The following is a 25,557-nucleotide window of genomic DNA, read 5'->3' as shown; positions in this document are numbered from 1 at the left end:
CTGCTGGCCGCGGTGGCCCCTCCCCCCGGCGGCAGCGCGGGGCCGCCAGGGGGCGCGGGGCTGGCGCGCGGCCAGCAGCCCGGCCCGCCCCGGTGTCGCGCGCAGGTGCCCCCGTGCGAGGGGCCCGCGACAGCTCGGACCGTGCGGCTGCCGTTCCGGACCGGGCCCGTTCCGCGCTCCGCCAACCCCGCGCAGTGAGTTCCCGTAGGCACAGGGAACCTGCGGGCGCCGGGGGGCTCGGGCGTGCCCCAGAGAGAGCGCCGCAGCCCAGCTCAGGAATGCGGTACCCACAGCGGGCACGAGCTCCTCCGCTGGCGCTGGGGCGGCGGTGTCGACACCACGGCCCCGGGGGCAGGAGCGGGCACCTCTCTGGGGCCGGGGCGAGGCGGGGAGAGTAGCCGGGGAGGAACCTCCGGGCAGGAATAGAAGAGAAGGGAATAATAATGGAATACGGTGTACTACGTCTTCCCGGGGGACACACCGGCTCTCCGCACCGCCAGCGGCTCCCGAGGCAGCAGCCCGGGTGTGCCGCGCCCGGGCGGAGCAGCCGGGAAGGGCCGCGGGGCGGGGCCGGGCGCTGCCGGCGGGTGGAATGCGCGGAGCTTCGATTGGCGATGCCTGGGAGGGGAGCGGCGCGGTCGGCGGGCGGTTGGTCGGGGCTGGCGGCGCTGCCGGGCCGGGCGGGGAAGGAAAAGCGGCGGTGCCGCCTCAGCACCGGCACCGCGCCGCGGGTAGAGGTGAGCACAGCCCGCCGGGGCCGCGCCCCCCATCGCTCTGCGGTGCCCCTGCTCCCAGAGCCTGCCCGGGCGGGGCCTTGGTAGCGGCTGGCGGTGGCTCTCCGGGGGTTGCTGCCCACCGCGTCCTCCCCGTCCCGTCGCAGGTGATCTCCGGGTCTGCCATCGCAGGCGAGGGAAGGCGCCGTGTCCCCTTCACAGGGGGGAGGGCAAAGGCGCTGTCTCCTGCGCAGAGGTTGGAAGGGAACTGTCACGAGTTACGTTTGAATTGCGGGTGTTTTTCACCCTGGGTGTGTTATCTAGGTGCCCGGGAGTAGTGTCTGTGTAAGGAGTGGCCGTATCCTTCTGGCACTGAGCAGTTGCGGTCAGGTTTTGGGGCGCAGGACGTCCCGGCGCTGCTCTGGTTGGAACAGCAGTACGCGTGAGGAGGGAGGCTCACAGCCGCCCTCGTAGTCCGTATTGTATCAGTGATGAGTGGTGATTGCTGAAGCTGCAGCTGCCAATGGGTTTAGATACGTTGCCCGTGACTGTTGGTGAGGATCCTGTGAGAAGTGTTCTCTGGTTTTCTGCTTGCTGACCGATACGTACACCTTGCTCTCTTATTTCCTGTATTATACAAAGAAGTGACTATATATTGGTTTCTTGCGGTGGGATGGGGGTAGTATTTTCCCTTTAGTGGGACAGCTAAAGCATAGAAAGGCTGATAGATTCCACAGCTAGTGTGTTGTACAGCACAGAAAACCTATGTGTTTCTGGAGCTCATGCCAGGTACAATGCTAATCTTTTCAATAGTTTTAATTAGACCCATACTGCTGTGACAGAAGCAGTTATTATGGGTTTTTTCCCCCCTTGAAACAACTTTATTTTTCTGTATATATATATATATATATACACATCTAATTTAATTTCAGAGACTTGCTTGTAGTTGTTATCTTGCTGGGCTATAGTCAGCTGCTGAAATATGAACACAGTTTCCTACAAAACTGTTTGACCTTAGTGGCATTTTTAATGTGTGTGTGTGAAGGTACACCCCTGTTGTATGTTCATCATTTAAAAATCAAACTATTAGTTGCCTTTATATTGATGAAACAATTCCAAATTTATCTGAAGAACGTGTTTCAAGGAAAATGTTCCGTGAAATCTGGTGTTTAAATACAGTCAAATCACCTGTTTGGATAATACTGGTGAAATGAACAGCAGCAAAACATACCCTGATTTACAAGGGAGAGGGATGTGGAAGACTAAGACTCAGCCTTATATAAAGACCCTGACCAAAGTTTTTCTTGAAACTTAGTAAATGATGCCTCTCTGTTTTCTTTCCTGAGGGTATGTGAATAGCAAAAGAAACTGGGCTGAAGGTGCTTACTGTACAGAGCAACAAGCAAAGTCCATTGAGAAGTCATGTGAATGACTTGCAGGTACCATCTTTTCAGTATTCTTTGTAGGAATAGTCAAACCTTGTTACGTGAGCTGCCTGCAGCTTGTTTGCACTTTCAGTGTCACTTGCTGATCGCGTTGATTTTCTCTGGACTGCACAGATTTCTTTTAGTGTGGCTTCTTGGAACTTGGAAGAAAATATTCTAGTCAACAATATATGCCCGTAAGTTCTAGGGAACAATTGTGGGAACTGGAAATTGTTATTTCATGAAGAAGTGTGTATCAGCTGCTAAGCAGGAAGTAGGCTCATAAGGGATTTTGATTCTTGGCACAGGTAAAAATCAGCTGTCACTCATAGGTTCCATCAGCTCCCTGTGTTCCTACTTTGTCAAACATTTCACTCAATATTTAAGCAATATTACTTAAACAAAGATGAAGGTAGTAGGCATCTTAGCCTAGCAGGCTAGAAGTGCAGGCTGAGTGAGGTGTTGTGAAAGAAATTGGGTGTCTGCTCAGCTTGAAGAGTATGGGTTGGGAAAAAGTATGACTCTTGGTTGTATGAAGTTTGTTATGCAGAAAATAGGGTTTACAAGTAAGGCTTCTCCTAATACAGAAAGTGATTCGGGGTTTTTGTTTGTTTTTCCTTAATGGAGCTGCTTCCAAAAACGAGGCTGGTTTAAGGTGTGAGATTTGATAATGAGTAAACCAAGTTGCTTCCCTGGTAACTTGCACAAGGGCCTGTATTGTAATGAAGAGGGGCGGGAAACAGTTTCCCACCAAAATTAATCTTTCAGTCCTGTTTTTGTTTATAGTTTATTCTACTTCTCATTCTGAAGTTAACCTGGCCGAACAACAGGTCTGCCTTGTGCTTGCTCAGGCATGCCTGTTTTCAGTTTTGTTACAAGGGCTGCAGAAGTCACATTAGGAGAAGAGCTGTCAAAATTAAAACTTCTTCGTGATCTGCCTGCAGAGTCTCCGTTTGAAAACTTCAAGTTCTCATAAACCTTTACTGGAGTGTGTCATCAGTGTAGTGGTTGTTTACTTTATTGCTCTGGATGTTTAACTAGGCACTCTGAATTATGCTCTGCAGAGATGCTGCTCTAGTGTCAATGGCTGGGCTGGGAGCATGGGCTCCTCTGGCACTCTTGATCTGTGCTAATAGCAGATGCCTGTGGTCAGTTGGGTGGATGTCCCTCCCTTGGAATCTAATGAGATACCTCCTTTTCAGAAGACTGAAGAGTTTCTGTTTCACCACCCTATGTGTAATGTGTGTTGCTGACCTCTTTCCAGGGCACCTGAAATGGCTGCAGATGACAAACGCTCTCCGACACTGGACTCTACCAGTGATCTACCTCGTTCTCCCAGCAGCCCGTCTCATCTCACTCACTTCAAACCCCTGACTCCTGACCAGGACGAGCCTCCCTTTAAATCAGCTTACAGTTCTTTTGTAAATCTCTTCCGTTTCAGCAAAGGCAAGTGCTGGGGGGATGTGTGGTCATGGTTTGTGCGTGCCGTTTGCTGCTTCTAGAAACACCTCTGAACAGAGGAGCGTAATGTCAAAGGGCTGATGTCAGTTCTGTCGTGAGAGATGTTGCATCTTGCTTTTGGGTGATGTAGCAGAGCTTTATTATGAGAGAAGCTAGCCAGCATCTTGCAGCTGGAAAGCTGTGGCTGCCTGTGAAAATCAAAGACAAGCCAGTTAGCAGATAGTATTATATGGATTCTTAGCTTGACATCAGAATTTCCTGTCTGTGTGCATTTTTTTGGGGCTGAAAGTAGGAGTAACCCTCTGCCAGCCTGTATGAGCAAAATGTATGCTTGTCCTTCCAATGCAAGTTCTTACTTCAGACTTCATCCACCCCTCACCTTCCTGTGCATCTCGTACCTGCAGCTGGGTGACAGCTGAGCTGTAATAAAGCAGGAAGTCCACACTTAATTTGCATGGCTTAGATGTTCCCCATCAAGAAGTCTGAAATGTTGTGAAAGTTTTGTATATTTAGAAGTATTACTTGATTTTGGCCTTTGTGCTGCATGTGTCATGAAATATGTTCTCAGTGGGAAAACTCTAAAAGAACCGTGTGAGTTCCTTTTTGTTTCAAAGAAAAATCCTGAAAAGAGTGGTGAATGAATGCACCTGGGTTTTGTGGAAAGTCTGTGTATCTCTTTAGGATGGAGATGGCACATTGGTCAGCTGCTTTTGTTTAGTCTGTTCATTATCTGCTAAGCATACTTCAGCAATGTTTGGGCTGGGGGAAAAGAGCCAAACAGCTTTTTGCATAAGCAAACTGATCTGTTCAGACTCATCTTATGCAGAATGAAAAATAAATACTTGGTATGGCTGCTATTAGTTTGCATAGTAGAGTAGCACCAGTCATTGCTGATTTTTTGAAAGTTGCATAAAATGTGGTCAATATTGGCTTCACTTGTTTTTTTTTTCTGACAGATGTAGCTGGAGTCAGCAAAGTCTTTTGTTAAGTGAATGGGAAAACAACCTTGAAAGAACACATGAAATGTGCATCTTACTTACGAAAATCAATGAGAACCTGTCTATACTTGATGTGCTGATGGAAATTAAAGGCTGTAGTAACTTTAATGTGACCTTAGTCCTGGCTTGTAAAATAACTGAAAATCTCATTTCAAGGGAGAAGCTGATAGTCACATGTAGTTATTCTGTTTAGCAAGAATAATTCACATTCTTATTCAAGAATAATCCGCCAGAGTTTTTTTTGGACACTTTTCAAAAATTAGACACTTTTTTAGGACACTTTTCAGAAATTAGGGAATTTCTGAAATAGCCTGAGCCTTGAAGACAGTCTACTGTCCTGTTTCTGTGGTGTGTATTGTATTTTTTAAATTTAAAATTAATTTGTTTTGTTTTGTTTAATCATGATCCAAAAGAGCTATTTGTGAGAGATTTTTACCCTTAGCTTTGTGTGTATTACTGGTTTTCTTCATCATGTCTGAACAGGTAGTGTCTTGTTTTTTGTCAACTCTAGATGATGGCAGGCTTTCATCCCCAGCAGAGAGAGCAGAGGCAGGACAGAGTGATCCACAAGCATTGAGTGGTGGCTGGTCCAGTCCTCAGCATCCCACGAGGGCTCAGTCTCTGAGATCACCAATTCCTTACAAAAAACAACTGACTGGTGAGCTGCAAAGAAGATCTTCTGCAACTGCAACTCTGGGTAATTTCAGCTCTTTGTTCTATAAAGCAATGTTGTACTAGCCAGGATGCTTCAGGGTGAGGTGGAAGGATGTGAGCAAAGGTTCATTGAGTGTCTAGATTCATAGCAGAATTTTGGATCAGGCTACAATGCTTCTGTTAGTGAGGTTGCACTTTAACGTCATTACCATCCAGTTCTTGGTGTTCCAGCAAGACAACTTCTTGTTGGGTCTCTGGTCTTTCAATTGGAAAACAGTCTGGAACAGAATAGGCTGCCAAAACACATCCAGTCGCCTGAACTTTGATCCTGAACATTTCTGCTTTATCTTGAGAGACTACAGTTTCTTAACATCCACATGCTAACTCTAACTTTAGTGCTTAGTCTGGATAGATTTGATGCTTATGTCTTCAAGGGATTTTTTGCTTCTAGTTGTTCTGAGGAGAATTGAATAGGAAGTTATGCTTAAGATTTTTCTTTTTTTCCTGTCCTGCCTAACCGTGAAACTATTGCCAGATTCTGTCCTGAATCTTTTAGCTGGTATGTGAGTTGATTGTGATTTCAAAGGTGTAACTGTGTAATGGCTTTATGAAGATGTGAAAGAGCTAGAAAGTAGATTGCAGGGGGTCCTCTTGAAATCTGACTGGTTACTGTTGGCTATTAGTGATAGCCTTGAGGAAACTGATAACTGGCTAACAATCTTGTGCAAGACAATATTTCCAAGAGTGTGGTACTTAGTGCAAACAAATCAGATCCTAAATGTTGTTAATATGTATGGGATATTTAGAAAGATGTGCAGTTTTACTAGCCAGGCAAAACTCTAGTATAGATAACTTGCATTTTTACCTAAGTCATTTGCATGTTTATTTAAATGTGTTCATCTTCCTCCTTGCCCTCTAGTACTGTTTGATCTTTTCAGCTGTATTTCTTCCAATAAACCAATTAAGGAGTTTAATTAATTAATTTGGGGTTTTTGTTTTGTTTTGTTTGCTTGGACGCTTTCTTAAAGAATTGTCTCAAATGTCTCAGAAACAGCCATGTGCTCTTAGCTGCTTTTTCTTGGTACCTGTTATAAATCACTTGGAAGTTGCCTGCGGATTGTTAGAAACCTTCAGGTGAGGTATGTCGTTCGATACTCAGAAGGCAGAAATAATCTTGCTGTTTGACTTCCTCTGGGATTAGGCAGCCAGGGAATAAGATAAGGGAAATACTGTCTTGCACAAGATTTAGTTTAAAGTGTGTGGGAGAAACTGTTTCTGTATTATTCCAGCTCCTTTTCAGGACCTCCGTTCATATCTCTGGGTCTGGATGCAAGCATGCTTAGAAAAATGTAATGATGAATTAGCCTGTAAAGAAGTAAAGTTAGAACAAGCAGGAATTGCTGCTCACTTTTTGAAGATTTCTGTGGTACTGTGTGCCAAGTCGCCTGGCTTGCTGTTGAGTATTTTCCCCCAATCAACCTTGGTGCTGTAACAAACATGAGCTCTGTGTAACACATGTAAAAGTGTACTGGACTGGTGAGAAGATTTGGGGGAGTTTTTTAGGCCATGTCACTTTATTTGAATACTTGCATTTTCATTCTCTAAAAATAAGGTGTTAAATTTTTTTTAAGCAAACTTTAGAAAATAATTTTTCTTTCCTTTTTTTTACCTTAAATAGTGCTGAATAATCAGGTCTTTGAGGATTTTCTTTGACTAGCAGAGAATTTTATTTCTGCTATTGCAGCTGATGCTGGCCTGCACAAAAAATCTTTGAAATTATTGTCATATCTAAATAGTGAAAAGCAGGAAAGTAAGTGATGGGATTTACATAAACATCCAGATTGATAGGTTGGGTCACCCACTGACTTCAGTGACAGTGAATTGGCTAATTGAATTGTAGCCTTGTAGCCCTGTGTCCACAGGCCTATAAATGTCTCTCTAGGCTTTTCCATTAGATACTTAACATGGGCAAGTGTAGGCAGGAAAATATATAAACCCTTCACAAAGGTTTCTCTAGCCTACTTGATCTTAAATAAAGTATCAAGTTAATCAAACTGAAAGGTATAAATAAATAAAAAGTTGCTGCTGATGCCTCTAAATAGTGATGAAATGAAATTGCTTCTGAAGATGCTGACCCTCACCCTTCTTCTGTGCATTAGCTTGTAGTGTTTGGGCAGATCTTTTCATTGCTTAAGGACTGTGCTAGCTGACAACTGCAAGTGCAGAGCAATGTGGAGGGATGGTGGCTTTTGTAGGACTCTTGTCTGGCAGCAGTTATGTAGGGTTTCAGTTCTGTGCTTCCCTTCAGGGCTGCTTACACAAAAGCATTATAGTAGTTCCTTCCTGGATTTTGTGACAATAGGAGGAGCTGTTAGATGCCTGGCTTATATCAGAGATGCTCTGAGGGTTGTGTGGCTGAAGAACCAGTGCTGAGACTGTGCAATGGCTTGTGTGGCCTCTCTCTTGGGTGCTCTGTTGCATCAGCATGTGCTGGAGCAGGAGCTGCGAAGGGACCGTGGGCCCAGCTGGTCATGTTGGACTATGTGTGCTGTGCTGTCAGATGAGGGTTTTCAAGGTGCTGGATTGAACCAAAATAGTCCAATAATGAGATTGTTGTCACTGAGATAATGTCACAGCTTGCAAATCCTGTTTAAGGAGAGCTGGAAATGCTGACTGCTGCAGAGGGAGCATGGGTAGTAAAAGCACTTCTGGCTTGCTGCCCTGTCATACAGGATAATGCTGTTAATTCTAGACAATTGTAGCAGAGTGGCAGTAATAGGGAGTGGCAAAGGAGCTTAGCAGGAGCAAGGAATGGCCAGTGATCATAGAAGGGGAAGAAGGCCTGGGGAAAGCATGTGGTAGTTACTGGAAACCATCTAGTTATTTTATAGTATTACTGTAGCGCAAGTTATTACCAGAGCATCTTTTCTAATCAAAATGATTTTGGAACATGAAAATGCATGTTATAAAATGAACTTAAGGACAGTTTTCCTACCTTTTGTGGCAGTGCTTTTTATGGAGGCTAGCTTTAGAGCAAGCTGCAGGCCCCATGGCCTGCCAGCCCTGCCTGGGAAGCTAGCCTGGGAATTTCATGGGAGGATTCAAAACAATCCTCAAAGACACAAAACAGCCTGCAGGTGCTGTTTATCTGTTCCCGTGTTTTCCTTGCAGGAGAAAGTCAGGGGGTGGTGAACCCCACTGACCAATGATGGTAATGTAGCACTTTACTAACCAATAAGAGTTTCCTTTCTGTACTCTCCACGAACTAGTCTATGTAACATGACTGAAGCAATAAACTAGAGATTCTCTCCTATTCTAACTCCCTTGAGAGTCCGTGTCGTTCTTCCTGCCGTTCCCAATTAGAACGACAGCTTTTTATGGCAGTGATTTGAGGAAGATGTGATGTTTGAGTGGTGGTAGTGAAATTGAATATGAAATTCTATGCTGTGGCAGCAAGTAATTAAAAAGCACTTTATGTTGTTTTGTATTAGCAAAACTGTAGCATCTCTGGCAGGGGTAGGGTATTTTTTTATTGTTGAAACTGTGTGAATCTCTACCTCTTGTGTTAGTATATGGTCAGCTCTTCTATAAACTGAAGCTCTAGGTTGCAACAAAGCAGTTCTTGTGGTGTTTTTGCCTTGTCTGTCACTGTAAAATGAATGCTAAAATACTACGGAGTCATGAAACTCTGTAAAAACATATTTCTGTAATTCAGAGTTTTTCTCTGTGGCTTTACCAAGGATCAGCAACCATAAATACATACAAGAAGGATGATGTTTACTATTAAAATAAGTTGACTTGTTTTTTTTTTTTAAATGTAGGAGTTAATTTTTAACTTACAATAATGCAGTTTGGATCAAGGGTAAAAGTTAACCTAAGATTGATACATGGGAATTCTTTTTGAAGGATGGTGTTTTAAACAGTGTTTCCTTTGCTGAAGGAATGATAACTTCTTTCTCACTGTACCCTGTGTTTTTCCTCAGAAAGGGAGAAATCTCATGATTGAGAAGGAAAAGAAACAACTGAATTTTAATTTGAGTATCAGTCAACTTCTCTAGTATAAACAGGTTGGCCACATGCTGCTATTGCTGACGGCATGTTTTTTCTTATGTAGATGACATCCTTCTGACATTGTTTTATAGAACAGAGAAAAGGGCTTTTAGCTAACAAGAACTGTGACATTTCCTAAGTGCTGTGTATGTTTGTTTTTTGGAAGTTGCTTGCCTGACAAGATTTATTGGTAGTAGATCTGATAATTCTTTGAATTGGAAGCCACATTCCTGGAAAGGAGATACTTTTGAATTCAGAAGAAGTACCAGGAAGTGAACACAGCACAGATCTTGTGATAGAAACAGGGAGGAGCCAGAGATTTCTCTGGTATTATCAATGTCTTCTTGAAATATGAAAGTCCCCTTAATCCCCCTGGAATACTGAACTTCGTACTGCCCAAAAGTCTGTTTGATTTTTAAAAAGAAATCAATTCCAAGTGGCTAGTTACAGAAATGGTTTATTTTCTTAAAAAGGAAAATGTCGTGCATTCTTTGCTGTACATAGCAGCAAAGTGTGGGCTGATTGACTAAAAATACCTCCTAAGAAGCTGAAGGGAAGGCATGGAATCCCACGGTTTTGGTCACATTACCGGGAGGATTTTAGTCTGCTGCACACGAGGCAGTAGCATAGCTGTTACTGCACAGCAACAGTTAACAGAGCTGTCAGCATTGCTGCTGACATCAGGGATAGCTCAGGCAGTAAACAGAAAGCAGCCATGTCTGTTCTTCCTCTACTAGGGGCAAGCTAAATAAAACACTAGTCAGATGGAGAGCAACGAAGCTGGTAAGAAACTTTAAACTATTCAGAAAGTTGTTGATTAAGAAAAGAGACTCTGAAAATGTTTAAATGTTTGGGTAAAGAGACAGCTGTGATTTCAAATCTTTCTGGAGAGAAGGAGCCTATTTATACCTTGTTCAGCAGTGCTTCAAAGTAAAAGAAATTGGCTGTATTACATTCTTATTAAGGAGTCTCTTTGTTATAGTTAGTCAAGAATGACTGTACAAGTTCTTAGTGACCTGATGTTTTTCTTAGGAAAAAACCCAACCCAAACCAAAAAACCCCAAACCCTTCAAAAATGTGAACTTCTGAATGCATTTTACTCTGAATTACTGTTTTTAATAGGAATGAGCAACAGAGTCCTGATTTTTGCTGTTGTAATTTATAAATAAGTTCAGGTTAAAGCATTGACTTACACTACTCCTAGAATTAACATGTATATTGTAGCAATTATTTTGTAAGCATTAGTATCCTTAGAGGGCATTTTAAAAATGAGACCTCAGTGCTCTGTAATAGACTACTACAAGCTTCATCTAGTAGGTTGAAAATCACTTCTTGGAAAGATGTTTTCATTCTCAGAGAACTTAAATGGCTTCTTGTAAACACAGTGGGTGGTATTTAAAATGTCAGTCACAGCAAACTATCTGGGATCAGTAGCTCCTTTGGGGGGAGAAGAACACAAGGGTAAGAAGCAATACACATTATAACTTTCTAAAATGTATATATACCTGGATATTTTTCCCTCTAATGTGGCTTTGTATTGTGATGCGAATGTTGATGTATCATGGAAGAAAAGAATATCACTCTCTTTCCTTCCAGACAATCGAAGGAAAGTTGAACCACCTCTTGGAGGTCATGATCCTCGAACTGCAGTTCAGTTAAGAAGCCTCAGCACTGTTTTAAAACGTCTCAAAGAAATCATGGAGGGGAAGAGCCAGGTACTTCTTTTGAAGCATTTGTAGACCAAACCTAGAAAATGAGCTCTTTACTGGACTTTTCTGAATTTTGTTTTTAGATGCATCATGAGAATTTTTTTCTGGGTATTTGAAGGATGAGTGAATAAACTCTTAAAGCATTGTGTGAATGCAGGGGAAACAATTTCATTTGATGCTGATTTTTGACTTGCCAAACATCTGTCATATTGGGGGAGTGAATTATTGCATTTACTTGGCTTCTCCTGTTTGGACTCTCTTTTTAGACTCATTCCCACTTACGTGTTACTCACTCTAGTGAAAAAAAGCCCTGATATTTTTCTCCCTAGAAGGCTTACCAGGACAGGTGAAACATATCAACTGTCATAGATAATAACGAGAAGTCCCAGAGTGGTTTTAATCTGCTACTTACTGTGGTATTGATTGGTCAGCAATATTTGCTTGGAAGGTGTGCCCTGTTAATCAGTTTCTATTTAGATAGACAAGAAGTCTGGTGGTTGCAACTGACTTGCTGATTTCACCTCCATCTTGAGTTGGACCATACCTTTAAGAAGAGGCTCTAATTGAGGAAAGAATCCACAGCTATTTATAAATGAGGGTATAAATAGCTATGTCTGTGGGCAAGACATGAGCAGGCAAAAGTACATTTAGTTGAATTGGTAGAGGAAGAAAAAGGCTTTTGGCTTGATAGCTTTTATACGTGGACTTTGAGTAAGCTTACTAAGCTTCCAGTGCTGTTCTGCTTGTAAGAATAATCTTGCTTTGATAGATACGGAGATATTTTTGAGAGTAAAGCAGAATCCTTTCATTGCAGTAAGCAGGGCATTGAGTGTGCCCCTTACTAATAATTCATTTTGTGGCAACTTCTGAAGGCCCTAGAGAAGCTGTGGAGAAGTGCTGAAACAGACAGGGTACAGCAGTAAATATGACCAGGTCTTCTCATGGAAGCATGCTGACTTCTGTACAAAAAGTATCACTGCCCTTGACTGCAGCCATGTTTTGCTTGAGTGACTTCAGGCACTTCAGTTTGTTCCTGCTGTGGACTTGGCCTGTCTCTACAGGAGACCTCTTCTGTAGAAAACTTTTGTCATGTTCTAGAAGGTGCTGTTTTAATGAGCCTCTAGTGCTGAGGCGGGCCAGACTTCTGCTCTGAACCCTCCCTCATGACAAGAACAGCCTGCAAGGAAGGCAGAGAGCTGGGTTTCTGGACACATAGTCACATGCCAGCAGGGCACAGCACTGGTGTTTGTGGTAGATGCAGAGCCCTGGCTTATCATGCAGAGTTGCAACAAAAGCTGTTGTATGGCACCCCCTGCAGCTTTGCAGCAGTTCCTTGGCAAAGCTCTTCACTGCAATTTTCCCTGCTTGAAGCTGAGTGTTCATCTTAAAAGGTTCTAGATTCTCTAAAACACTAGACTGTCTTGAGCAGTCTTCAGCCTCTCTCTGTGTGGGTTTTCTTTGCTGAGGACAGCATGAAAATTTTATGTTGTTGATCATAACTGCTTTGGTCTCAAAATTGATTTAGCAGCTATGGTAAACTTTACTTTGTGAATTTCCAAAAATAAATCCCAATTTAACATAAAAACCAAGGTTTTTTTTGTTTTTTTTTTTTTGATTATGTGAAGAGAGAGCATAGATCACCTTTATTTTGTGTGATTATTCTCCTCTCTGATTGTTTTGAAAAAATACTTGCAGCAGTTTCTCTTCCTAAGAAAAACCTGGAGTATTCAGTCCCTCTGAAAAGGCTTTTTGCCAGAACTGAACTCTAGCAAAGAGAATTGCGCAGCCAAGGCTGTCATGTGACCACTAGTAGTTGTCTCCATCCATGGCAGTTGCAGCTGGTGTGCTCAGAATCACAATTGAGAGTTTGTCTTGCTCTGTAGCTTCAACACCAAATGGAGTTTTAACTCTCTGTTTCTAAGGTGTTGTTTTTCCTGTGGCTATACCGATGCTGTAAATTAATATACATTGTTATCTACTGAATGTGAATTTCAGTTTTCTTCACATAGCAGTTAACCTGGAGTTTTGAAACAAGATCAATCTGGGACAGGCTTCTACAACTCTTTACTGAAGTGTTGAAGAATTCAATCAAATAATAAAACTTTTTACATTTATCTATAGTTCTTTCAAAACATATCCCAGTATTAGCTGTTGAAATGATCTTCGTGCAGTGATAATTTTTGATAACTTAATTTACTCCTAGGTAACAGCTTCAACTAGAATTTGGTGGATTTTTTCCTTTTAATTTTTAAACTGTGCTAGTTGAGGACCTTTCATGTGCTGGGGGCAAATGAGAGGGGAGAGCAGTCACTATTTCATATATTTGTTTCTTTTTGACTTATCTGCATTGTATGACTTTTTTTCTGCTTTGCTTACGTCATGGATAAAGGAAACAAAGTCCTACTGGATTTACTCTTTTAGTTGAGAACTTTCATCCTTCTGCCTTCTTGTAAAACCACATGAAAAATCCTTTGTGTGCTTTTATGCAAGAATGTGTAAACATGTGCACGGATATGTGAATATATGAAATTTTCTTTTCCATGAGCACAGTCTACAAGGAGTCATGAAACTAAACATGCTTTCTTATTTACAGAAGAAGAAGCTTTTATCTGCTGTCTTCCCTTGTAGGACAGTGACTTGAAGCAGTACTGGATGCCTGACAGCCAGTGCAAAGAATGTTATGACTGTAGTGAGAAATTTACCACCTTCCGGAGGAGGCACCACTGTCGACTTTGTGGGCAGATCTTTTGTAGTCGATGCTGCAATCAGGAAATCCCTGGAAAATTCATGGGCTACACAGGTAGGGTTTATTTACTGAGAAACAGAACAGTCTGTGTGCTCACCTCGGTTTAGGTTACTGGAATCTTCTAGAAAATGCTGTACAGCTCTATAGTGGGCTTAAAAATAACGAAAAAGAATCATAAGACCTAATTCTACCAGTTTCTCTATGAAAGATGTTGGATTATACCATGCCTGCTAATTTTTACCAAAACAAATATGGCCACTATTAAACAAGGGTGTGCAGTACAAAAAAAGTATGCTCAAGTAAAAGCTGCTTTTACTAACAGTAGTTTTAAAGTATGAGCCACATGTTTTAATTGAGCATGGGGGGAGTCTTTCAAATGCCAGTTACCAAATTCTAGACATCAGTTGGTGTGTCATATCTGACTGGCTGTTGTTCTATCATTTCAGTGGACGTGTATTCTCCCTCTCTCCCTCTCTCCCTCTCTCCCTCTCTCCCTCTCTCCCTCTCTCCCTCTCTCCCTCTCTCCCTCTCTCCCTCTCTCCCTCTCTCCCTCTCTCCCTCTCTCCCTCTCTCCCTCTCTCCCTCTCTCCCTCTCTCCCTCTCTCCCTCTCTCCCTCTCTCCCTCTCTCCCTCTCTCCCTCTCTCCCTCTCTCCCTCTCTCCCTCTCTCCCTCTCTCCCTCTCTCCCTCTCTCCCTCTCTCCCTCTCTCCCTCTCTCCCTCTCTCCCTCTCCCTCTTCTTTTCTCTCTCTTCTCCCTTCCTCTTCTTTTCTCTCTCTTCTCCCTTCCTCTTCTTTTCTCTCTCTTCTCCCTTCCTCTTCTTTTCTCTCTCTTCTCCCTTCCTCTTCTTTTCTCTCTCTTCTCCCTTCCTCTTCTTTTCTCTCTCTTCTCCCTTCCTCTTCTTTTCTCTCTTCTCCCTTCCTCTTCTTTTCTCTCTCTTCTCTCCTCTTTCACTGATCTTATGTTAGGCATCATTTGCCTTGGAAAAATTCTCCGAGTGTGTAATTATCCAGGGTTTTGCCCTTTCAGAGAGTATGAGAATTAGACTTGCAAAGAGGTTTTGAAACAGAAAATCCTTCTGTTTCCACCACTATACACCTCTGATCCGGTAGGAACAGAGTATTATTTGTTCCTGTTGCTTACAGTCTCTGGTTCCCTTTTCTGTAGGGGATCTCCGAGCCTGCACTTACTGCCGTAAAATAGCCTTAAGCTATGCACACTCCACAGACAGTAACTCCATTGGAGAGGACTTAAATGCCCTGTCAGATTCTGCTTCTTCTGTGTCTGTACTGGATCCTGGTGAGCCACGCACACCAGTTGGGAGCCGCAAAGCTAGCCGCAACATCTTCCTGGAGGAGGATCTGACCTGGCAAAGGTAAGGTCAGTGGCTTCATGCTGAGCTCCAGAATCTCAGCTGTTTTCAGGCTTACAGCTACCTAGACAAAAACTGGTTGTTTCCACCTAGGAAACTTAGATTCCAACTCCTGTAAAAAGAACCTAATCCTGTGTTTGCTTGTAGTATTCTTCTCTTCAAGCTGAAATGTGGAAACATTTCTTGTGAAGTTTCAAATTATTTGCAGTTCTTCCTTTAACGTACCGAGTCAGTGATTCTGTACCAGTGACAGAGCAGGCTTTTGTCTTCAGAGTTTAAAAAGAGAGACCCAAAATCAAATTCTAACCACCCATGTACTGAGAGGCAATCAATGTAACACTGGTGCTTTATCTGTCACGTTTTGAATTGGGCAAGAGAATGTAAGAAATGCTTCTCTGTGTAGGTAAAAGAGAAGTGATGGAAGTAACCGCCTATTTGAGATGAAGTGAAGATTGAAAGGACAGTTTTAAAAGATTCTCTAATCTCCTTCCAAAGTGTATTTATTCCTATTGCTCTCAAAGGAGGGGATCTTTATTTTTGGACCATGAATAAAAGAACACTGTACTTCTCAAGTGCTATGCAAGTTATTTTTGGAATACCTTGATTTAATTTACTGTTGTGGGAAAGAAGAAATAATCAGGTGTGGTATTTGTGCTCATTTCCCTAAAACAGAAGATCAGGCAGATGTGAAACTATTGAGGTGGTCTTGAGTCAGAACCCTTGTTTAACTGAGTGGTAGTGCTAGTGACGTGTCCCATAGCAGATCTCTCCTAATAGTATTTAAAAAAAACCATCAAACCATTTTCTGTCTTCAGAAAATGCCTTGACTCTTGCTTTGCTTGTTGCTTTTCAGAGTATGTTGCTCCTATCTGGAAGCATTTAAATTATCAGCTTTAGGCCTAAATAAAGGAAAGTACTTCTGGTTTAATGTTATGGTCATCTAAAGTGGTAGTAATCTAACAATGCATGGGATAAATACTACCAAATTTTGAATTGGGGAATAGGTAGGTGTTCTCAGAATGTTCTTTTCAAACGTACAAAGTACTGAAGGAATTGTTTGGAAGTGTTATTGGTACCTTTATAACAACAATTCAGCAGCCTGTAGACATGAACATGTAAAGAAAAAATTTGCATCTTTATTTGGTGCAGCTTGTAGCACTCAAAATAATTCCTATTGTTGAAAGGTTCATAACTCTATAATAGAATATAGTCTTTTTGGGAGACACTGAATAAACGTGGGTCTCTCTTATATGTGAGAGGAAGAGATTTGGGATTAGGTGGTTTATTGTTGCTTTAGCAGGATTAACATTTTCGTCAGTGCTTGTTGCACTTTGCAGTGGGTTACAGTGCTTTTCTTAAATACTGTTTGGTAAGTTCCTGATTGAATTTAAGAGATTTAAACTCAAGATACTGAATTGAAATGGTGCCACTGAAATGGGAACTGGCAACTCACAACTTCATAATGAAGCAGAGGTTGTGTTCTAATAGTGGCTTCTGTGTGAGAAGTAGTTGGTTTCAAAAAAAAACTTGGGAGTTGTCTCTTTCCAAAATAATGTATCTGAGCTAAGATGCTGCAAAGCAGCAAGAAAAGCATTTAGGGACACTGATGCTGCATGTACTTGTCAGACGTTGCTCTGGTCTTCAAACAGCCAGAGCACAGAGTTCCTGTTTTAACTCATTTGAAGGGCCATGTCCTTTAAGGAGAGGCATACTCTGGATAAGTACAGCTACTCAGTGAAGCTGCATTGCTTACAGTTTTTCATGAAGAGCATTTATCCTGCTAGGAGCATTTATTGTGGTAGAGAGCACAGCAGGGTAGCTGTATCAGCTGGACTGTAGTGCCTTAGATCTGATACAGTTTTGCTCACAGGAATTTCTGTATGATGGTGTTCAAATATCTGCTGTCCTTCCTCTTGGGGTGGAAACAGAAGGAGGGCAAAGGTGATCAGTTTCAGGTTAAACAATTATAGAAGGTTGTCAGGCTATCTTGGCAAAAGCTGTCTAGCAGTAGCTATGGATAGCATTGCTTGGATTGCAGAGATGGTATGCTGGGGAGATGAGGGCAATGTGTCTACTTCCAAAACATCTTATAGCAGCTTGTAGGAAAGGAAGATGTAAGGAAGGGAAATAGGGGAAGCAGGTGGGAAAGTAGGATAATATGAGAACTAGGAATAGTCTTTATTGTTCAAGAGTTCAGTTTGGAAGAAGACAGGAGCACTGTCTTCCAGATACCTTTGGCCTACAGATGGGGAAAGCTCTCCCTGTTCCCTTGTTGATTTAACAATCATGGGTGTGAGTGAGAGGCAACGTGACAATTAACTGTACTTTAATTACAGCTGTTCTGACACACTGGATGTCACAATTATCTCAAACATCTCTATCATGCTCCTTTCCCTGCAGTTTGATTCACCCAGACTCTGCAACTACCACGTTGTCTGCACGCCTTGGGTCTGTCCAGGAGGATGCAGGGAAGTCACCAGCTAGAAACAGGTAAACTAATAATTTCTGAATATTTTCTGTTGTGGACGCACCCCTAGCACACTCATTGCTGTAAGGTCTGTGTTTCCAGGTTTATTTTTACTGATAGTGCTGTTTCATGTCTAAAATGGGACATCTCACTGCCCATAGAGTGGTAAGGAAGAACCATTTGTATATGTATTCCTGTTAACAAATGTACTACTTTTGAGGTCCTGTAGTTTACTGCTGACTTGGCCAAGCAGAAGAGGACAGGAGGGGAAAGAAGTGTCTAAGAAAAGTGCAGTTCTGAGGAACCTGAAGAAAAGGGAGTAACATGTACTTGGTGATGTGAGACAAAAAGATTCAGGTCATGGGGAGCAGAGGTGTAGTTTTTGTTTATTTGTTTGTGTGTGTCCCCATTTGCTTCCTCTGCTCTTCATTAAGGATAATCTTGTTTAAATTACCAGGCTTCCTCAGGCTAAAATCCCTTCATAGATCTTTATGCAAGAGTGCTGGGATGAACTTGAAAGTGTTCATGAGAGCTTTAGTATAATTTGTGAGTACTTGAGCTTAATCCCACTAAATAGGCTGGTTTTAGAAGTACAAGTAGCTCCCATTTCACAGTGTTTCTACTATGGTGATGGTTATTGCTTCCCATATGGTTAAATTAAGGAAATGAAGGTAAGGCAGGGAGGTGAGGAACAGAGAAAAAATAATCCAGATTTCAAAACTGTAATCAGGGGACACTCAGAGATTTCTTTGCATTGGTGTTAGAGGAAGACAGAATGTTTAGCAGTTTGGAGGGATCTGGAAGGACCAGTGAAGACAAGGGAGCTCAGCTGAGAAGGATGCTGGGTGAGCCTTTTGGAGAATGGACTGCTTGGAGCCTTTATTTTCTGGGTGATGGGGATGGTTAGGAGGAGATGCACACTGACTGTACATCTGAGACCCAAAGATCTAACCTTGTGGAGTAAAGTACTGATGAATAAATGAGTACCAAAAATCAATCCTGGGCAAACATGGCAAGGAATTCAGAATTAAAAGTTCAATTCTAAATAACTGCTGTGACGTCAATAAATGTCTGAAACCTTGAGGATGGTCTCATGCTTCCTGTTTGAATATATGTCTGTTTTAAAAGGCTTTTGCTGTTTGCTCAAACGTGCAGTAGTAGGATCGTTCTAATCTTGATCTGGCAGGCCCAGATTGCTTATTCAAGTTAAATTTTAACTCTCTGGCTGGCTGTTCATAGTCTCACCAAAAGTACTTGTTTGTTTGGATGCATGTAATGATGAGTTATAATATATCTCTGTTAAAAATTCTGAACCCTTGGAAAACAAGCTGATGTCTTTGGTTAAGCAATGTTAGCCTTTAGATCTTCTCAAAGCAGCTGTAGCCATTTCTTTGAGAGAAGCTTGAATATTTCTCTTTCTAGAGGGGATGATGCAGAAAAGATGCAGGTTGAGTGCATTTAGATGCAGGTAGAAGAAGTTACATATTGCTATTTGTTTTCCCTTTTGGGTGGGAAATGTGTTCTCAGTCTTGGTTTTTATGAGGGGGGAGAACCCCAGCAGTACAGTCAAATGTTGCAAGCAGGGTTCAAACTGCTCCCTTGCAGATCCTTCTAAAGGATAAGCATTTTCATTGCAAAATCTCCCTCTATTTTTTAAAAAGATATGTATCATAAAGGCCCAGATATAATTGTTGTTAATAAAGACAGAGATCAGTGAAATCTCACTGTTCTAACTTGATTACACCCAAGTAAAAAAACCCTGCTACTTACAGGTATGCAGCACAATTAAAGTAGCTGTTGCAAAACAACTGGGAGGAGTGACTTCCATGTCAGCCTCATCTTGTGCATTAGGATGCTTTCTGTTAGCTGCACTATAAAAACTGAAATAGGGTGGCATTGCTTTCTCATGCCTGGGCTGAGCCACATCATCCATGGACAATTTTTGGGAATAATTATAATATGTCTGTTAGCCAGTTAGCAAGCTCTCTGAAGTTATCAAAGTTTCATTCCGAAGGCTAGAGGCTGGCAACTGTTTTCATGAGGTTGGTGCAAACCTCTTCAGTCAGTTCAGCACTGGCATTTTGAGTTTCCCTGTTGATACATGCAGAAATGTTTTCCATCCTCACTCCTTAGAGTGCTTTAGCACTGATACATTACTGCAGTTGCTGCTATGTGATGAGAAGTTGCACTCTGGTTATTCAGAGTGTCAGGTCTAGTTGTGGGTTAATGAAGCAGATATGTGGAACTTGTATTTGCATTTGAAACTTTGCAATGATAATTGCAAAACCGTGTGTATGTGCTGGAGGGCACAGCCAAGATTTTGTAACAGCTGGGCTGAGATAAGGGGATGCTCTGTATCCCTGTACGAGGAGGATTGCCAGCTGCAGTGACCTCCAGCTTCAGAAAATGGTTTAACAACTCTGGGGAACAAGTGCTCAAACTTCAGACTCTGCAAGCTTTCAGCCATGTATTTGAGAGCTGAGGACAAGGAATTTTCCATGGGACAATGAGAGGAGGGAATCTCAGTGCTCTGTTATGGGAGTCTGGGTGTTGGCCATCCTTGCTGATATTTGTCTTGTCTCTAAACTGCTGGAGCTTCTAATTACCCAGCATCCCATCCCCAGTCTATTTAAATACAGACATGTATGAATTGGTGTGCCTAAACTTAGTTCCAGCTGCTTCACACAAGATCTTTGCAGAAGTTTATGCTTACCTTAGCAGTTCCAAAGCAATACACTTGCTTCCTAGGGAGCCTTTCTTCTGCTCTGACAAAGAAGAAAGCCTTCAGCAGTCTGTACTGACAAGAGTAAACAGTGTCCCAGGTTTGAGCTGGTTTTTATTATGCTGTAAGATAAAGGCTTGCTCTGGTGAAGCACCACACGATGAATACTTACACTTTTTGTTCTCTGTTCCCCTGCAGGTCAGCCAGCATCACTAACCTGTCTCTGGATCGGTCAGGGTCACCCATGGTGCCTACCTACGAGACGTCAGTCAGCCCCCAGGCCACTCGCACTCATATGAAGGCAGAGACCAGCGAGGATGAACGCAAAATCCTTCTGGTACTCTTCACTCTTCTCTTTGCCTTACACTGTGAAGACAGTGAAGTTTGTCTTCCTTGTGTCATGCAGCAGGAGTATTTTGCTGCCTTTTAAGGCTTTTCTTTAAGCACTTGTACCTGGACCTCTCTTCCAGGGGGAGCAGAGATGGAGAATATTGATGCTGCTTTGGAAATAAGTCATAGTTTCATGGGGTTTTTGCATACAAATGTTTACAGTTTTAGGCTTGCTAAGTGCGGAGTTGGTGTAAGGTGGCTTTTTGAGTTAAACCTGTTGTGGTTGCAGCTGTAATGCATTGACCTGTTTTTGTATTTCTTTAAGTTGAGATTTTCTCTTTCATAGGCCACATAATCAGGAGCTTTAAATGGCTGCTTTGAAACAGTTCCAGCATGATGAATAAATTAAAGCCCTTATAGCTTATTGGGCCAAAACTTGGCCCCTCCCTTTGTTTGCAGAATAAGTGAAAGATTTTGTAGAAGATTGTAATGATGTAATGATTTCCTTTTAAAAGAAAAGTCAATGTGGGCCAGTTCTGTGTAGTCCTATTATCCCTTAGCCCCCAGAGGCAATCTTGTATGTTGCAGCTACTGCATATATTTCTAAACAGTAAAAACCAGATAATTTTCTTTGAGAGGGGGAAAGGGAAGTGTTTCCAATAAATAAAGCAAAGAAGTTGCAGAGAAGGGAAGGCAGTGTTTTTCACACATTAAAAGATTCAAGATTGCACCCCATTGCTACTTTAAAATCAGGCTCATTCTGTGTTACCCCGTTCTGCCTGCTGTGAGCAGTATGCATTCAAGTGTGCCTGAGGGTGTAGAAACACTAACTGCTGTTTAGTTACAGAACTCCTTTCTGAGTTGCTCTGTAAATGGATAACACCCGAGGGAGAAACATGTTTAAGGCATGTCTTTATACCACCCTGCTTCATGCAGGATGGAAAAAGGAAATTCAAACCTCTCTGAATGCAACTTGAAGCAAGACATTCAAGTCCTGGTGTTTTTTGGCTTCACATTGTTTAATCTTTTGTCCATTTTCTTTCTTGAGGGAAAGGAGGACTGGTACTATTTTGTTCATGTAAGAGCAGAAGACAGTGTCAATTAATGAAGGATTTTCTGTACATTCCTACTGTTTGTTTATTACCCTTACTGTGTGGAGTTGACCCTATGTCAGGAGTTAATTTAAAGCCTGACTTAGTCCATTCAGAAGACTAATGAACTTTGCTCATGAAATAAAGGTAGAGGAGGTTGTACATATGCTGGAATAAGCACCTACTCCAGTGAACTAGAGGTCAAAATCCTTGAGATGGAAGGATTTGCTTTATTCTGCTAGTTTCTTCAGTTCACTGTATTTGCCAGTTCACGACATCTGAACTGTGGAGACTCCAGTTGCATCAAATTGTGTGATCCTATCAATGTTCTGGGTACTGACCCATTTGACTCTGTACCTGGTGTGGAAGGGGTGCTGCTGGCACTGCCTCTAGGGTAATACCTGTGACAGCCACTGCTGGAACTGAAAGCAGAAAGTCAGTCCAGTAATAAAAGTGGAGCATAACTCCTGGGCCTCAGGACACCCTTTGGAAAGTGCAATAATGTGGGTCTGATAGTTAACTGGAAAGCTGAAACCAGTTGTAATTTAATTAAAGTTCTGTTACACAAAAATGGAACAAATGAGGTATTTGGGAAAGTGAGCTGCAGCATCTCTTGTCCACACTTTGGGGTGGTGTGCTGCTTGGTCGAAATAATCACAGATCCCGGTTTCTACCTGTAATAATGGCTTGTGCTGTGCTAAGTGAGGGCACATATGGTAAGGCAAAAGCAGCTAGATGCAGAGAGAACAGCTCGGTTTGGATGGAGCACAGCCAGAAGAGTTGGCACACATGTTTACCAGGCTCCAAAATAAGTTCTAGTTATAGACTGAAGGTTCTAAGTTGAGAAGGGAAGAGATTCACAGATTCAAAAATGGTTAATTGAGTTGGAGGAATACACACTTTTTTTTCTTAGTGCCCAAAGCTAATAGTGCCTAAAAAAGCTTCATAAGGGACAATAAAAAACTGGATCCTCAATAAGAGATAGTATCCTTAACACATTGCTCTGTTAAGTACTTGCTTTATATCTGGTCTTGATATTGGACTAATATGTTCACAATGCCTGGGTTGAGCACAGATAATATAGATAAACCTTCTTGCTAAGGATGATGTCCTCTGTGTTTGCATACACCCCCTGAATTTAAGAATAGGGTGCAAGAGGGCAGTAGTGAGGACATAAGTGTTTTGCAGGCAGCATAAAATGTTGCCTCTTCAAAACCCCCTTATCTCTAAGGGCACCACTTTGTTTTTTTGATTGTTCTCTACTGGATATAAATGGAAAGTAATAAGGAGCTGATTTTATATCTGTTTGCAGAATGGCTTAGGTTCTGTGCCTATTTTTGGAGGGCTTTTGATGTAGAAGGTGATCTGAAGGCCTGGGTTGATGCCCTTGGAACCAGTGCTGAGATTAGACTGGTAATTAACTTGCACATCTCCCTGTCCAGGACTCGGTCCAGCTGAAAGATCTGTGGAAGAAAATCTGCCATCATAGCAGTGGTATGGAATTTCAAGACCATCGCTACTGGCTGCGGACACATCCCAACTGCATTGTGGGAAAAGAGCTGGTCAACTGGCTCATGAGAAATGGGCACATAACCACGAGGTAACTCTGATGCTTTAGGACAGCAGATGTCCTCCGTCTCTGTGAGAGGAGGTTGTGAGTTTGAGCTGATACAGGATACCTTAGACTGCAGATACAGGCCTCTTTGCAGGGAGATGAGAGAAGAAAATTCAAATCCCCCTTTACTGCCTAGCAGAGCAGGTTGTGTTCTCACTTCATGTGCCCCAAAAAAACCACAGGAGGCTGTCTGGTTTGGAAACCAGTATGGGGGTAGCTTATGGGACAAGTATCACTCACTTGGAGAACAGTGTGTGTGTTACAAAAACTGTCCAAAAGTGTTCACCAGTACTCCAAAGAGCAAGTTTGCCTCTGAGATCAGAGATCACTAATAATGTTTGATACCTAAATTTTCAGTGGAGCTGGCAGGCTCTTAACCGTGTAGGTGAATATAAATAATCTTGTATATTTAATTATGTGAAAATGGGATAAAACTGAGATAGTTCTTAAGTATAGAGCAACAGTCCTCCCTCAGAGATGATCAGTATACATAACTCAAGTTAACAATATTGGAGGAGCACAAACAACATGTCTTAATCATATGTTGGACACCTCAGCTGAGTTCAGAGTACTGGCAGTCTCTTTATTTAGCTCCATGCATGAATTAGTACACTGTGCTGCCTCACCCCAGTATTGTAAATAGTGTCTGTTTAAGCATGAGAATGGAATACTGACAGGTCAAATAGTGCATAGCAAATGACTCTTCCCTTTTGTAGTGTGCTTGCATCATAAATGATATGTGTTTAGGGCAAAACATAGAAAACCATCTCTGTTCTTATACTTCCAGGGTCCAGGCCATTGCAATAGGACAAGCATTGGTTGATGGACGTTGGCTGGAATGTGTCAGTCATCATGATCAGCTCTTCAGAGATGAATATGCTCTCTACAGACCGTTGCAGGTAAAAGTGGGAAAGCTGAAAGATACAGTTCTTCTTGGTTTTGGTTGTTGACTAGAATCTTTTCTAATCCTGTTCTCAACAGCTGCAGTATGTTTTCTAAATCAGGTCTCCTGTACAGAAAATAGGGAGCCAGGCCTTTTTCCTTAGTGGTTTGAAGCCTGGGGGGGTTTCATTTGCCCAGAAAGCTTTGGGGCTGTCCTCTGTGGAGAGTGACTTGTTACATGTGGTGCTGCCTAGAGTGAAGAAAACGGTCTTCAGTGGCAGGCCTCTCATGGTGGACATCTTCCACAGAGGACTCAAGATGGCACAGTCTGTGCTTGTGGCAGCTATGTTATGTGCATAATTTAGAATCTGCGTGCACTTACTGGTAACGGAGACACAATGGTGATTTTCTGTTTCAAAATTCCTTAAAAAAAATTCCAAATGGATATTTTAGATCTATTGTATTGGTAACTTTCTTCTGATATCCAGTGATGCAGTAATAAGGAATTCAGTACCTTAGCCACATGATCCAAGTTTGGGATGGGGTCTTTTTCATGACTCCCAAACAGGACTAGTTTACTTGAGGGGAGGCAGGAACTAGTGACCAGAGATTCTGTCCTACTGCACTTCACTGGAATCAAACTTGCTGAGGGGTAAGAGCAGTCACTGGCCTGAGAGATTGTATTGGGTTTTTTAGCTTGAACAAGGTATCTCTGTAGCCTCTCTTAACTGAAAGCATTCAATTAAGAGCCTTTCATGTTCTTCAGCTTCTTACAAGGAAGAATAGCTTAGCTGTCCCATAGGCTTCAGACAGAAAGCTTGCAGCGGATAGCATTTGTCTTCCTCATGCATTTCAGTCATATGCACACAGTCATATGGCTTCCCTTGAGATTGCTCTGCGGTTCATCTGATAGCTAGTCAGCTGTCTCAGTGTCCTGTTAAAAGCTTGCCCTTAACTAGCTAGTCTTTATGCATCCCTATTTGTAAGGTGTTTATATGTTTAAAATCAATTCTTGCTTTCATCAGCTGGAAGCACTGTCTCATCTCAATTCTTCTGGACAAGCATCTGGAGAAATGGTGTTGTTGACTCAATTGATTGCTACACTTGATGCAGCCAAAGGCATGATAATGATAACTTTATTTTGAGGTACTTGGAGGCATCAGGAAGGCTGATGAAAATTACTTAGGTAGTCTCCAGGTTCTCTGGCAACCTGGCTGGTCTTTGCTTTGACACAGTAGGCCCAGCTAGAGCCCATCTTGGATTGTAACTCTTGGGGCTACATTGGTCAGTTAAAGAATTGCTCCAGTAACTTTGAATAAGGCTCC

At 42.3% G+C, this 25,557-nt stretch overlaps 1 protein-coding gene across 9 annotated transcripts in view; it reads left to right on the top strand.

Annotated features, from left to right (window-relative positions):
* PIKFYVE (phosphoinositide kinase, FYVE-type zinc finger containing) overlaps window positions 1–25,557 on the top strand; it is a 64,788-nt gene continuing 39,231 nt past the window's right edge. Inside the window, exons 1-11 of one of the 9 annotated variants that reach the window (XM_058839592.1) lie at window positions 649–737; window positions 2,060–2,152; window positions 3,402–3,583; window positions 5,108–5,293; window positions 10,897–11,015; window positions 13,638–13,809; window positions 14,921–15,128; window positions 17,526–17,615; window positions 20,513–20,651; window positions 23,178–23,335; window positions 24,138–24,249. In XM_058839592.1, coding sequence (XP_058695575.1) covers window positions 2,142–2,152; window positions 3,402–3,583; window positions 5,108–5,293; window positions 10,897–11,015; window positions 13,638–13,809; window positions 14,921–15,128; window positions 17,526–17,615; window positions 20,513–20,651; window positions 23,178–23,335; window positions 24,138–24,249 — 1,377 coding nt within the window. In that variant the 5' untranslated portion in view covers window positions 649–737; window positions 2,060–2,141. Of the gene's footprint in view, window positions 738–821; window positions 2,153–3,401; window positions 3,584–5,107; window positions 5,294–9,962; window positions 10,084–10,896; window positions 11,016–13,637; window positions 13,810–14,920; window positions 15,129–17,525; window positions 17,616–20,512; window positions 20,652–23,177; window positions 23,336–24,137; window positions 24,250–25,557 lie in introns of those variants that run through there. The other 8 variants (XM_058839593.1, XM_058839589.1, XM_058839591.1 and 5 more) reach the window with 8 other exon arrangements.

The sequence above is a fragment of the Poecile atricapillus genome, chromosome 5, assembly GCF_030490865.1.
Source record: "Poecile atricapillus isolate bPoeAtr1 chromosome 5, bPoeAtr1.hap1, whole genome shotgun sequence".
In the NCBI taxonomy this organism is placed as follows: Eukaryota; Metazoa; Chordata; class Aves; order Passeriformes; family Paridae; genus Poecile; species Poecile atricapillus.
This window is presented reverse-complemented; position numbering and strand designations above follow the sequence as displayed.